The sequence below is a fragment of the Pyrgilauda ruficollis genome, unplaced genomic scaffold (genome assembly GCF_017590135.1).
Source record: "Pyrgilauda ruficollis isolate IOZ18807 unplaced genomic scaffold, ASM1759013v1 scaffold73, whole genome shotgun sequence".
Taxonomy (NCBI): domain Eukaryota; kingdom Metazoa; phylum Chordata; class Aves; order Passeriformes; family Passeridae; genus Pyrgilauda; species Pyrgilauda ruficollis.
Window position 1 is genome coordinate 2,939,350 of NW_024529155.1, and position 13,656 is coordinate 2,953,005.

General features: G+C 46.2%; 1 protein-coding gene across 2 annotated transcripts in view; it reads right to left on the minus strand.

Moving 5' to 3' along the window:
• Positions 1-807: 807 nt before the first annotated feature.
• Positions 808-13,656, minus strand: part of BORCS5 (BLOC-1 related complex subunit 5) — a 64,870-nt gene continuing 52,021 nt past the window's right edge. For both annotated transcript variants that reach the window (XM_041486021.1, XM_041486022.1), the window contains exon 4: positions 808-4,878. In XM_041486021.1, coding sequence (XP_041341955.1) covers positions 4,648-4,878 — 231 coding nt within the window. In that variant the 3' untranslated portion in view covers positions 808-4,647. The remainder of the gene's footprint in view (positions 4,879-13,656) is intronic.

Genomic DNA, 13,656 nt, shown 5'->3' on the forward strand with positions numbered 1-13,656 from the left:
GGCAGGAGCTCAGTATGCTGTGATACACAGCACAAGTTATAAACTGACTTCTACCAGAAAGTGAGGGCATGAAAAGCCCAGAAAAAAGGGCACAGCACTAGGATCCTAATAAGACTGTTACTTTTAAAATCCAAAATCACTGTGATTCAACCTAATGTACCTAGCCAGACATCTTAATTAGCCAGCCATACACCTAGCTAGTCTGTATTTGTTATTATCTGTGATAGTAATTCTAGCACTTTTAGACAGTATTACATACATAATACCACAATTACATTATACACACAATCCCACAACTGAGAATTCAGGTAGAACAGTGTTCCTAATACACCAGCTTTGCCTGGCAACAGCACTTGCCTTTTGAATGCTGCCTGCAAAGAACTTCTTGGCCCTCAGGTCCAAATGGTTGCTCTGAGGCAAACTGAAGTGTTTCTGCAGTAAAGCCTTGAGCTAGTTCTTCTATTAATATTCTTCCAAGAATATTAATAAAAGTCACCATAAATAGAAAAGGAAAGGGAGCTATTTCTTGCCTTCTGCAACACCCACCCCTCTGGGAAGGGGCTGCTTTCCTGGCATGTAAAATGCTGCCAAACACTTCTGGAGAGTTGTCCTGCTGCAAGGGATTGCTCACTTTGAGGAGTAGATTTCAGCTGCCATTTCCAGGGACCCTCACTATGCTCCACTGCTGTACAAAGCCAAAGTGTGACACTACAGGCAACGATGAGGCTGGGGCATCAGGCCATTAAAAAAAAAAAAAACAAAACAAAAACAAAAGCAAAACCAAAACAGCAGCAAAATAAGAAGAAACCCTGTAAATCTGCCTCTCTTTCTTTATTCAGTATCACCTGTGAAGGTGAGAGTTCATCTCCATTTCACTTTCCCAATGCCAAGTCCCAAGCATGCCTGCTCACATCTTCTATTCAAACTGGACATCAGTGCAAACCACAACTGGGACAGCAGTGGGGAGAAAAAACCAACCAGCATTATTTTCATTCTGGGGATATGTTTCCTTTCAAATCCATGGCAGAGGCAGCCCCAGGGCAGCTGAAATCAGCCACCTCCATGTCACAGAGTGGGTGCAAAGTAAAGCTGAGATATGCCTGCACTGCCCAGACACCACGGTGGGAAGTGGGAATGAAGAATGAGCAATAAGGCAATTGGAGAAACAACACACTTGGAAAAGAGCCACACCAAAAGTTTTAATGCTGGAGCTGTGGAACACGGAGCATGTAAGAAGCTGAACAGGGTAACCACCCATAAACCACGGAGTGCTCAGCCACAAGGCTGGCAATCAAAATACCCTCTGGCAACTTGAGAGCAGGAGGGATGTTACAGCAGTACCTCGGGAAACTACTGGCACACAGTCTGAGAGGGGCTGGCTCATGCAACCAATGGGCCTGTGAAAGTGAGTATTTCTACTCTGTGTAAAAGCTTGGAGGAGGGGAAAACACACTTTAAAATATTTAAGGATATTTAAATATATTTAATTTAAAATACATATATTAAAAAATAAAAGCAACAACAAAAACTCTTTTCCCTCCCCTTCAGCAGATCTTCACAGGAATCGCCCTGCAGGTAGGCTGGCACTTTAGCACCCTGTCAATGTATACAAAGACAAAAACAACGGAAACAACAAAGCAAACCTGCTCTGCATGGGCAGCACAGTGACCAGTGTGAGACACAAGGAGCACCAGTGGCAGCACAACGAGGGAGTTGCAACAGCAGAGTCAGGGGAAGGGCCAGAGCAGCTCAGGGCAGAGGAGAACCCCAGCTCCAGTGACTCGTCCTGCTCCCCAGCTTTTCACAAGATCATGTATCAAGAAGCTTAGCTGTACCCAGACCACACACCACCAGAAAGCAGAAAAGGGCAGCAGTGTCTGGTTTCAGGGGAGCACACCAGATTATTCACTGTTCATAGCACTAAATCTGTGGTAGAAGTAACAGCTGGTACATTCACAAAAGATACCTGAGGCCTCCTCCAAGAGTGTTTGGCTTGGAAAAGAAATTCAAACGCAGAAAGGTGACTGCAGTCACATCTCCAAGCTCCTGCTGAAGAGCGTGGGAGGGAAGCGTCAGTCTTACCCTGAGCATCACCTGCATCTGAGCTGAAGCTGAAAGCAGCATGTGGAGCAAAGCCAACAAGGAGCAGCCAAGCAACAAACAGCAGCTCAAGAAGATGTGGCAGGACACATCTCCCCCTCAGCAGGAGGGCCTAAGACTTACAGTTCCTGAAGGCAGGGACAATGTTTTAAATAAAACTGTAAAACATCGTTGAAGGGCATGTAGAGGGTGCATGCTTCTTACAGTACCCATACGAGAGACTATCACCTGTGGAATGAAGGTGGTGACATGTGAGCATTGGAAAAGGTTGGCCTTCACATTTCAGCTCTAATTTCTTTCTAGTTCTGTTTTTATGCCTTCCACAACCTGCCCTTGCTGTTCAAGAAGCTCTGTCTGTGAGGCCCAGCAGCACAGCTACAAGTTTAAAGACCAGCGTTCCCAGGAACAAAAGTTTTCTCCCATTCTCAGCCCAGTGCCTTGGTGTTTTCTGGCAAATGAGGAAGGAGCTGATTTGCTGAGCTCACTCCTGCAGCCTTCAGCTGGGAATACTATTCCTTTGCCCTCATTAGCACTGCAGGGAGCAATGCTTTGATCTGATACTTAATGGCCTGAGGCCAAATGTCTACAAGCCTCAGAGAAGTGTCTTACAGGAGAGAGCATCTGCCTTGACATCCAGTATCAGGATCTTCCCACTGGCACAGACTTCCAGCACACCAGGGTGTTGGACACTCACGATCCTGTCTGGCAGACAGCTGAATGTCGCACATTTTAAACATCCAGACAGCATCATCTGGACAAAGACGACAAAAATGGCTGCAGCCACTATTTAAAGCAGCTCGATATTCCTGTGTCTGACGGTGAGAGGCAAAGACACATTCCATGATGGACAACGAGGACCCACAAGGGCATGGCCATGACAAGCAGCTTCTCCTGGGCTAAGTCTCATGTAAGCTTTTAACAATCCAAGTGTAAAACATGGCAGGAAGCTTGAACAAGGATGGAATTCTGATGTTTTATCCTGGGCAACACACAGCATATGCCTATGTACATACAACTTGTAAAACCGGGAGGGAGCAGCAGGCAAGGAGACCTGCTGCCTTTGCTAAAAACCCTCCTGCTGAGTTCCCTGCCCTCCCTGAAGCAGTCAGTCCCACTTTCCAGGGCATCACTCCAGGGGGCTTCACTTCCACAGGACTCTCCATCTAGATGGAGTGTTCAGCTGGCCCTGGGATCCAACCACCACCGTGGTTCAGATGCACATCTAAGTTGGCTGCAGTCTGCATGAAAAAAATTCATACTACATGACCTTTGGGAAAGCAACAACAGCCTGTTGCTTCTTGCCACCACTCAATAACTATTATAATCAAAAACCTACTGCACTCTTACTTCCAAATGCTCAGAGACAACCTTTTGCTTAATAAATGCTCTTAAGTACTAAGACATATTGAAGCAAGCTGCCTTTGGCAAGTGACCCTGCCTTGTGCTGTACTGGAAGCTGGGTTGTCTCTGACTGTCCTCACTGCTGGAACTGCACTCCTGACACACAAGAACCCTTGGGGTTCATGGGCTCTTCAGCCTTGGCTCACCTGGCAGGAGGCAAGAACATGTTGGTGCCTTTGGAGCAGATGGCTGAGAAGGGCCCCATGGCTTCAGTCGTTCAGCAGCGTGCCACCCCAGCTCCCAGCACAAGGGCAGCTGAACCAACACCAAGAGCCAAAGGACTTCTCATGTCTCCCCTCCACCCTCATGCACTTGAACCAGCTGCACCCCACTGGTAAAAAAGACAGCACCAAAGTAACTTGAGTGTCCCAATAAAAAAAGACAGCTTCTGTCCAACTTTGAGATGCAAAGTGAGCAGGTAGGTACCGGTGCCTGTCAGAGGGACACGAAATGCCACCAGCTGGGGAATGGGGACATTGCCAGGGCAAGGGGGAGAGGAACACTACGGTTTGCTTTACATTAACAGACATACATATCTAGAACAGTTACTCCTTTACAGCCTCATAAATTAGTGAGCCCATAGAAACAGGAGCCTCAAGGACATGCCAAAACCCTGCCGTGCAAACCACGTTAATTATGATAATGGCCAGATTTTAGTAAGCCAGTTCCTGGCTCCCACACTTTCACCTATAAAACACACATATTTCCAAGGTTAGGGGATCTCAGAAATACCTTCCAGCCATCTAATTGTCTAAACCCCAATGGCACAAAAAACATGTTACAGGGTTCATTACACCCCACATCCCTTTGAATTTTTTTAGTAAAAAAAATAAATCAGATGAAAGGAAATTCCTCCTCTGTAAACCCCAACTAGTCACAACAATTAAATAAATGCATCTGCACAGGCGGTGTAGTGGCAGAGGAGACAGGAGGGCAAGAGGAGGGAGCTGAGAGAATGGTAAATCATCTCCTCCGGGGAGCTCCTGGATTCCTGGCTGTGCAGCTCCGGCAGCTGCCGTCGCTCTCCCTCCGGTGCCTGGCAGAAAGTCCGGCAGCAGCGCTGCCCACTCCCAACCCCTGCCAGGGCAGCCTGCTGGAAGCGCTTCTGTGGAGCGTGGAAGGTGAGGAGGGGGAGCTGATGGAGCGCTACGACCTCAGCTCCCGGTCGGGTTTCATGGAGAAGGGCTCCAGGCGCTCCCCCTCTGGCAGGAGGCTGTTCAGCCGCTCCATCAGCGGCACCGTCTGGTCAATGCCCATCTGGATCCGGCGCAGGATGGCGGACATCTCGTTGACCTTCTGGATCTGCTCCGCATACTTGGCGTACTTCTTCTGGCGCTCCTGCATGAGGCTGTAAAGAGTTTCCACAGAGAGGTCCATCTGTGTAAAAACAACAAGCACAGCAAGGCTCATTAGGCCAACTGTCGCCGCAGACCTTTCAGCACACTGTCCTTCCCAAAAGCAACCACCTTGGATGCTCCACTAACAGGAGGCAACAGAGGTACACAGGAGCTCCTTGGAAGGTACATAACCCAGTCTGTCATGGAATGGGATGATTCATGGCTGTATACCAGGGAAGACATATGATCACCTCAGTTCTCCACCCAAATACCTAAATATCTGATCAGAAAATTCTTCATTTGCAGGACTGAAAGCCAACTGGCACTGCCAGATTTTTCCCAATAAACTAACAAACACATGCTCCAAGTTATCCAAACCCAAGGGACCCGTAGCCTCTGCCTACACCTGAAGTGTATTTTCACTGGAGATCATTCATTTGCAAGCGTTAAGCTCTACCACAGTCGCCAGCGCTAATTTTTCTCAGTTTAGCCAGGTTACTCTGCAACTAAGCCACAGCTGTTATTACCATCGTCATCTGGAAAACTCCTGACTTGAGAGAACCACAATGGATTGCTAGTGTCCCTAATTTCCCTGAAACCCAAAAATAAGAGTGTTGTAAGTGACCCCAGGAGAGACATTAAGTAAATTAGCCATGCAATTAAACACTGTCAGTACCCAAACATGGTTTGAGCATGATGACAATGACAGGAACTGCAGTGCTGTTCCTGCCATTGAGTGATGAAAGCAGCCTTTATAATTCACAGCCCATTTTTCTGTTCAGCCAGACCTGCAATCTCCAGGCAGGATTCAGCCAGTAGCTGCCAGTACCTTACACACAAGCCCAGTCAGATGGTTTAAGCTGTAAACCATCCTGAGATACATATCCTTTACATTTCCTAAGATATGTACCACACGTTCCAAGAGCTCGGTAACAGGGTTGTTCCAAGCCCTCAAGTGCACACTTGAAGCTCAGTTACTTTGGCTCACTGTAGCTGTACTTAACAACCCCAGTGACTCCAGTGCACTGGCTCTTCCAACTGGGATGCCTTTGTGGAAAGGCTTGGGACTCAGTACAAGCCCACAGTGGCTGGGAGTGAAGGACAGGAGATGACACACACTGAGCAGTTTTAGCCCATTGCCACCTCTTCCCACTGTTTTCCCAAACCTTTCCCATCTAATTGCTCCCAGAGGAAGGAGGTCACTGCTCACGATGAAGCAGTCTCAGGGAATCGATGCTGAGAACTCCTGGTCTACCAAGAAGCACAGGTTCAAACAACATCCCTCTCCTGACCTGTGCGACAGAGTCAACCCATCCAGTGGGGGACAGTGACCGTACCTGTCACCAGGGACAACACACATTTATCAGTGCAGTGCTGAGAAAACACAAGGTGCTGACCTGACCTGACTCACACAGCACTGAGCAGGCAGCTGCAATCCTGACCCCCTGTCCAGTGCTGTGAGTCGGTAGGGGAGAACCTGCAACAAGGGAGGACTGGGTGGGAATGGGACAACACTGGAAGGCCCCACTCAGGAGGGAGGGCAGCAGAGAGAATTCTGCCATCTCACTGGTGGCAGCACGGTTTGACACTGGGGTAAACTGCTGTAGCTGTATGTGCTCACAAATGTCCCTTTCAAGCCCTGGGGAAGAGGTCAAGTCAAAAACAGTTGGCCAAGAAAATATTATATTGAGAAACTAAGTTACAAACAGCATTGAAAACAAACACACAAGTTTCTGCTGAACTGTCATGGGGATTTTTCCCCCATCACCTCCATCAGAGCTGCATACAGTACCAATTGACCTTTTATTCTGCCTGCACTTTCTACTACTCCCAGGCTGAATTCTTCCTCTTTGCCTCTGTGCTTTCCTGTGAATTCCCTCCTCCATGCCTTCATGCACGGGACAAAATAAAAACCAGCAGAGCAGGAAACTCCAAATAGAGTGGAAACAATTTAAGCCTACACAGGGGTTTCTATTAAAACCCCAGCTTAATAATTTAGTGGCTTGGCGCTAGCTCTGTAAAGAGGAGTGTGTAAAAAGCAGACCACCACCAACCAGCAAATTCAATCCAGTGCCTAAAAACATCCTACCTAATGAGAGACAGTGGCCTAGAGGGGCAGCCAGTGGGAAACCTGCCAAAAGCCAGCATGCCTCATTAAATGGACCAGCACGGGGACCCAGGCAGAAACCTCCTCTGGTTCTGAAGTTCTGACTGGCAGGTTCTCCACATGGCCTCACAGCACTGTCCAAGAAGCAAAGCTGGCACCTACCAAGCTTCCAAGCAAAAAAACACCCAACCTCCCCTTTCTCTCCATTCCAATAATTTCCATCTGCTGATTTTTATTCTTGTTGTGTAAGTATGAGTAACATCCACTTACTGATGGGGAACAAGGGGAGAAGCTGATACTGACCTGCAGTAGGAAGAACAAATGCAGAGTGGCCTCCAAGCACTTTGCTACCTTTGGACACATTCACAAGAGCCATAAAAAAAGCTGCCTCACAAGAAAGAGAAAAGGTGGAAGTGAGTGTTTCCTTACACCTACCATCCAAGTTTGCCTGCTGAGGGAGGCCACAACAGCTGCAAAGCCTGAGACACAACAGGGAGAACTGAAATGGAGCAATTGTGAGGAGAGGTCAATTTTTACTCAGTCTGATCTTTTTAACTATTAAAAAAAACCCCTAATTTTTAACTATTTTAAAAAAAAAGGAAACTACATGTTAATTCCTGGAGATAAATGCCAATGTTTCTCTCAGCTTTCCTTGAAGCAGGCCTAAGTACACACTTACATCCTTCCTACCTCCTCCCCCTCCAAGTGAGCTCCTCCAGTGCCAGACCTTGTGCATTTATCTCTCATGGCACGCAGTCCCATTCCTCTGGCACTTGGATGGGGCTTTCAGGTTCTGAGGGTCAGCCCTATTTACACACCAGCTTGCAGGAATCCATAATGAGCAAGAAATACGCATAAGAATGCACCTCATTCCTATCTATTTCTTTTCATACATTATACAGTGGCAATAAAAAGCACCTGGGAAAGGGGAGCTGAAGTAGAGTCTGGTCCCTTGCCTACAGCCAAGGCAGTCCAAGACCCCCTCGAGGGTCCATGAGTGAAGCTGCCTTCTCTGAACAGTTCCCATCAACTCCCATGTCCCTGCCACAAAGTCCTGCCACATTCTCATCTGGAAAACAATCAAGTCTCAGCCTTCTTGCCCATCCCAGACTGTGAAGCTCTCCAGGAAGCCCAGCAAGACACCCCAGAGCCAGTAGTTCTTCACTGTCCTAAAACCATCTGAGAGTGTTTATTTGAGCCATTGTTTCTGCTCTGGTTGCTCCAAGCTTCCTACCATGCCAGGCCACCAGAGCTGCAGACAACTGAACCCTATTGCCCTGAACCCATCAGATGTGACAGATGTGAAGCAGCACTGTCACCAGCCCCTGACAACCAATCTGTCCTTCAGACATCACCACTCAGTAAGGTATGAACATCCCCAGCTTAGTGGAATACAGAAGTTTCTGGAGAGTTAAAAGACTGGACTTGAAGCCTGTTAAGAAGCAACAGAACAAAGCAGAGGGCAGAGCCCAGCATGTGATGTCAGAGTCCTAATTTTCATTGAAGTAAGAGGTTCTGCCCCATCTGGAGATGAGAAAAAAAAAATGTGCTCTCAATGAAGGGGTGAGATCTCCTAATACAAATGTTATTTCTTTCCTAAAATCATTCCTCCTGTCAGAGCAGTAAACCTGAGGCTGGACATGCCGAGAGTAGAAGACAGGATCTTTCTCCCCTTCCTACATCAAAAAGGATAGAGATGTTTATTCAGCTTTTCTTTCAGAAGCATAGGTCCATAAAAATAGACAAGCCTAAAACTCACCCTCCGGCATGACACACTTTTTTGGTACAGCCAGTTACGTTCAGAATTTGTGTCTGTTTCTGTTTCAAAGTTCATGCCTCCTCTGTGGATTATCATCAGCAGGACACTAATTTATGCCTCAGCTTCACATTTAAACATGAAATGACATCTACTGGGCTTCTTTTCTTTCGTCAAATGAAAACAGATTAAAAATTACTTCCAACAACACTGCAAGATGGATATTTCCTCACTTAAAAGGGCCCCAGCACAGCCCCTCCTACTACACCATTCACATTGTCAGCCCTGAGTCTCCTCTGCATTACACAGGCCCATTTGTAACACTACGCTGATGAAACACAAAAACAACTGAGGATACTGTCAGACATCTTGCACACCATAAATTCTTGCATTCATTTAAAAATTCTTCTTGGCCCACACTGCCAAGTAGAATAAAGACATTAATTTAGCCCACAAAAAGATTGAGGTCAGCACTGGCCAATGCCCAATTCTTTTCAAGAGCCCACACTGAAAACAAACCAGTGCCCATATGTATACATATATACACATACACACATATATATATACACTTCTTACCTGGCATGGTTTTATAGTACCCCTGTCATGGGCACATGAGTGTCCTAAGCTCTCAGAAACAGAGATCATATCTTGTTAGTTCAATGACTGAGAGACTGAAAACTGCAGCTAGACACATTTTCCCTGGTTGCAGAACATGCAAATGCAATCAGAAGTTCATTAAACTTGGAATCAAATTTCTAGAGAGGCACTGCTGACATTCATAACAAAACAAATACATCTCATAAGAGGATGTTCGGACATTCCCAGCTTCTCCAGTCTCTCCTAAAATGCCAAAAAGGGGCAAGAAGATGTTTTTGTTTAAAAGGCAAGAAGATGTTTTTGTTTAAAAGGCAAGAAGATGTTTTTGTTTCCCCCCACATTTAGTAACAGCCTTCAAGAGCTTATCCAGACATGCATGTGTCCTTCTGTCCCAACAATTTCCTCTCAGCTCTCATCCCCTATGGCTGCCCCTCCAAAACACACAGCTCTTAAGGTGCAGTCCTTATTCCAAAAAGTTCTTTTTCTAGAACAGCACTCTGAGCACAAGCAGCCTTTCCTTCACAGTGTCAGGTGCTTGACTGGGGTTAAATGAACATCTTCCTGCAGCTGCACACAAACCACATCAGAAAGCAGCAGGCGGGAACATGCCTGCATGGAATATTAGTCACCATGTGCTGGTGTGAAAATACTTTTCAATCAACACACTTAAAACTGCAGACAGCTCCTCATTCTGTACTGCCTGAAAACAAATGTGCTCAATGAATGGATTTTTTTTCTCTTCCCCCTTCTCTTTGATAATGTCACGCCAAGTCAGCACAATAGATCGCGATGACTTCCTGATGCTGGGAACATCTCCCACCCAGCACACACTGGGAAGTGATAACCTGGCTGGGTACAAGAACACAGATGCCCAGCCATGGATCCCACCCCCTTCTCTTCAGCTTCAGCTCCCACGGAGCTGTACCCTTCCTCTGCCCTACTGCCAGATAAACAACTATAGTTTGTGTTTAGGATTTCCTTATCACATCTAAGATTGAATCCACTGCCAGAATGTTCCTTTTGCTCCCTCTGTGATCTGTCGTTTCTGTAAACAGTTGCCAAGGGTAATTCTGTCTAGGCACTGCACAGATCACAGTCAAGATAGAGAACGAAGAGTAACCATTTTAACTGGCTCTGGAACTGAATTATGGCAATATTAATAGGTCCTTACTCCTAAAGGTCTAAATTAAATCCACGTTCAGTCTCTTAGCTCTACAGCAGATACATGAAAACATGCATCAATATAAGCTGCTGCACCTGTAAATTTGATTATTCTGGGAGCCCTTGGGACACACAAAAGCATTCAGAATTCCAAAGAATAAGAAGGTTTGTTCTTGAAATAAGCTTTTGCACCTCTATGTCAGTCTTTCTCTGCCTCTTGTGTTTTCAAACAGGAGGTGTTTGTCACTCCCACACAGCGTGGCCTCCTCAGCCCACACCTCCCTCCCAGCTCCAACTGGAGCCCTCCTTGCCTGAGAGCCACGAGCATCCCTCTGCCAACTGGCAGGCCCCTAAGATTAAGTTATGGTTGCTATCACTGACTGGTGCTAAAAAAGGAGCACCAAAGCTATGACTGAAACAATCCCTTCCTCTTGCTCAGACCTAATGCACCCACAGACTTCCAAGTGTTTAAAAAAGGCAGGGGCCCACTTCACAGAGGTGAAAGAAGATGGACAGCAAAAGTTGACAGCCAGCTCTCCAGCTGGGACACATCTCCTGTCACAGTCCCATTCTACTGGTCTGTCTTTACTTATATTTCCCTCAACACACATCTTTATCTTTCAAAACAGCTAATCTATTTTCATAAAAACAAGTGAAACTCAGGGCACTGCAAAGCAGCAGTCACACCATCCTCCTTCAAAGGAGCTGACTAAGCACAAGCTTGGTTCTGCACCTAGGTCTTCAAACAAACTGAGTCTTCCCAGCCTCTCTCTTCAGAGCTTTGGTGTTCTGGCCCGTGAGCTGGCCTGACTACCAGCCTGACAGTCACAAACCAGCAGGGTCACATGCTGAAAAGCACCATCTCTCCCTCTGCACGTGGTCCTGGGTTCAGACCCAGTGTTTGCTGTGGCTGTATCAGACTTAAATGCACAAGATTCCTGAAAAAGCAGAAAGGAAAAAATGCAAAAAGACCCAATTTTACTAGTAAGCTTTCTAAACTGTCACCAAGAAAAGGTCATAGTAATTTCTAGCTCATTGTCTTTGATTAATAAGAACACATTTTTAGAGCTGTCATTTGCTGCTTTTGTAGAACAATCTACATCCATCTAAGAAGTCACCTCTAAAATTTATCATGGCTAAAAATGTTAAGTTACACATCTCATAAGAGGATGTTCGGACATTCCCAGCTTCTCCAGTCTCTCCTAAAATGCCAAAAAGGGGCAAGAAGATGTTTTTGTTTAAAAGGCAAGAAGATGTTTTTGTTTCCCCCCACATTTAGTAACAGCCTTCAAGAGCTTATCCAGACATGCATGTGTCCTTCTGTCCCAACAATTTCCTCTCAGCTCTCATCCCCTATGGCTGCCCCTCCAAAACACACAGCTCTTAAGGTGCAGTCCTTATTCCAAAAAGTTCTTTTTCTAGAACAGCACTCTGAGCACAAGCAGCCTTTCCTTCACAGTGTCAGGTGCTTGACTGGGGTTAAATGAACATCTTCCTGCAGCTGCACACAAACCACATCAGAAAGCAGCAGGCGGGAACATGCCTGCATGGAATATTAGTCACCATGTGCTGGTGTGAAAATACTTTTCAATCAACACACTTAAAACTGCAGACAGCTCCTCATTCTGTACTGCCTGAAAACAAATGTGCTCAATGAATGGATTTTTTTTCTCTTCCCCCTTCTCTTTGATAATGTCACGCCAAGTCAGCACAATAGATCGCGATGACTTCCTGATGCTGGGAACATCTCCCACCCAGCACACACTGGGAAGTGATAACCTGGCTGGGTACAAGAACACAGATGCCCAGCCATGGATCCCACCCCCTTCTCTTCAGCTTCAGCTCCCACGGAGCTGTACCCTTCCTCTGCCCTACTGCCAGATAAACAACTATAGTTTGTGTTTAGGATTTCCTTATCACATCTAAGATTGAATCCACTGCCAGAATGTTCCTTTTGCTCCCTCTGTGATCTGTCGTTTCTGTAAACAGTTGCCAAGGGTAATTCTGTCTAGGCACTGCACAGATCACAGTCAAGATAGAGAACGAAGAGTAACCATTTTAACTGGCTCTGGAACTGAATTATGGCAATATTAATAGGTCCTTACTCCTAAAGGTCTAAATTAAATCCACGTTCAGTCTCTTAGCTCTACAGCAGATACATGAAAACATGCATCAATATAAGCTGCTGCACCTGTAAATTTGATTATTCTGGGAGCCCTTGGGACACACAAAAGCATTCAGAATTCCAAAGAATAAGAAGGTTTGTTCTTGAAATAAGCTTTTGCACCTCTATGTCAGTCTTTCTCTGCCTCTTGTGTTTTCAAACAGGAGGTGTTTGTCACTCCCACACAGCGTGGCCTCCTCAGCCCACACCTCCCTCCCAGCTCCAACTGGAGCCCTCCTTGCCTGAGAGCCACGAGCATCCCTCTGCCAACTGGCAGGCCCCTAAGATTAAGTTATGGTTGCTATCACTGACTGGTGCTAAAAAAGGAGCACCAAAGCTATGACTGAAACAATCCCTTCCTCTTGCTCAGACCTAATGCACCCACAGACTTCCAAGTGTTTAAAAAAGGCAGGGGCCCACTTCACAGAGGTGAAAGAAGATGGACAGCAAAAGTTGACAGCCAGCTCTCCAGCTGGGACACATCTCCTGTCACAGTCCCATTCTACTGGTCTGTCTTTACTTATATTTCCCTCAACACACATCTTTATCTTTCAAAACAGCTAATCTATTTTCATAAAAACAAGTGAAACTCAGGGCACTGCAAAGCAGCAGTCACACCATCCTCCTTCAAAGGAGCTGACTAAGCACAAGCTTGGTTCTGCACCTAGGTCTTCAAACAAACTGAGTCTTCCCAGCCTCTCTCTTCAGAGCTTTGGTGTTCTGGCCCGTGAGCTGGCCTGACTACCAGCCTGACAGTCACAAACCAGCAGGGTCACATGCTGAAAAGCACCATCTCTCCCTCTGCACGTGGTCCTGGGTTCAGACCCAGTGTTTGCTGTGGCTGTATCAGACTTAAATGCACAAGATTCCTGAAAAAGCAGAAAGGAAAAAAATGCAAAAAGACCCAATTTTACTAGTAAGCTTTCTAAACTGTCACCAAGAAAAGGTCATAGTAATTTCTAGCTCATTGTCTTTGATTAATAAGAACACATTTTTAGAGCTGTCATTTGCTGCTTTTGTAGAACAATCTACA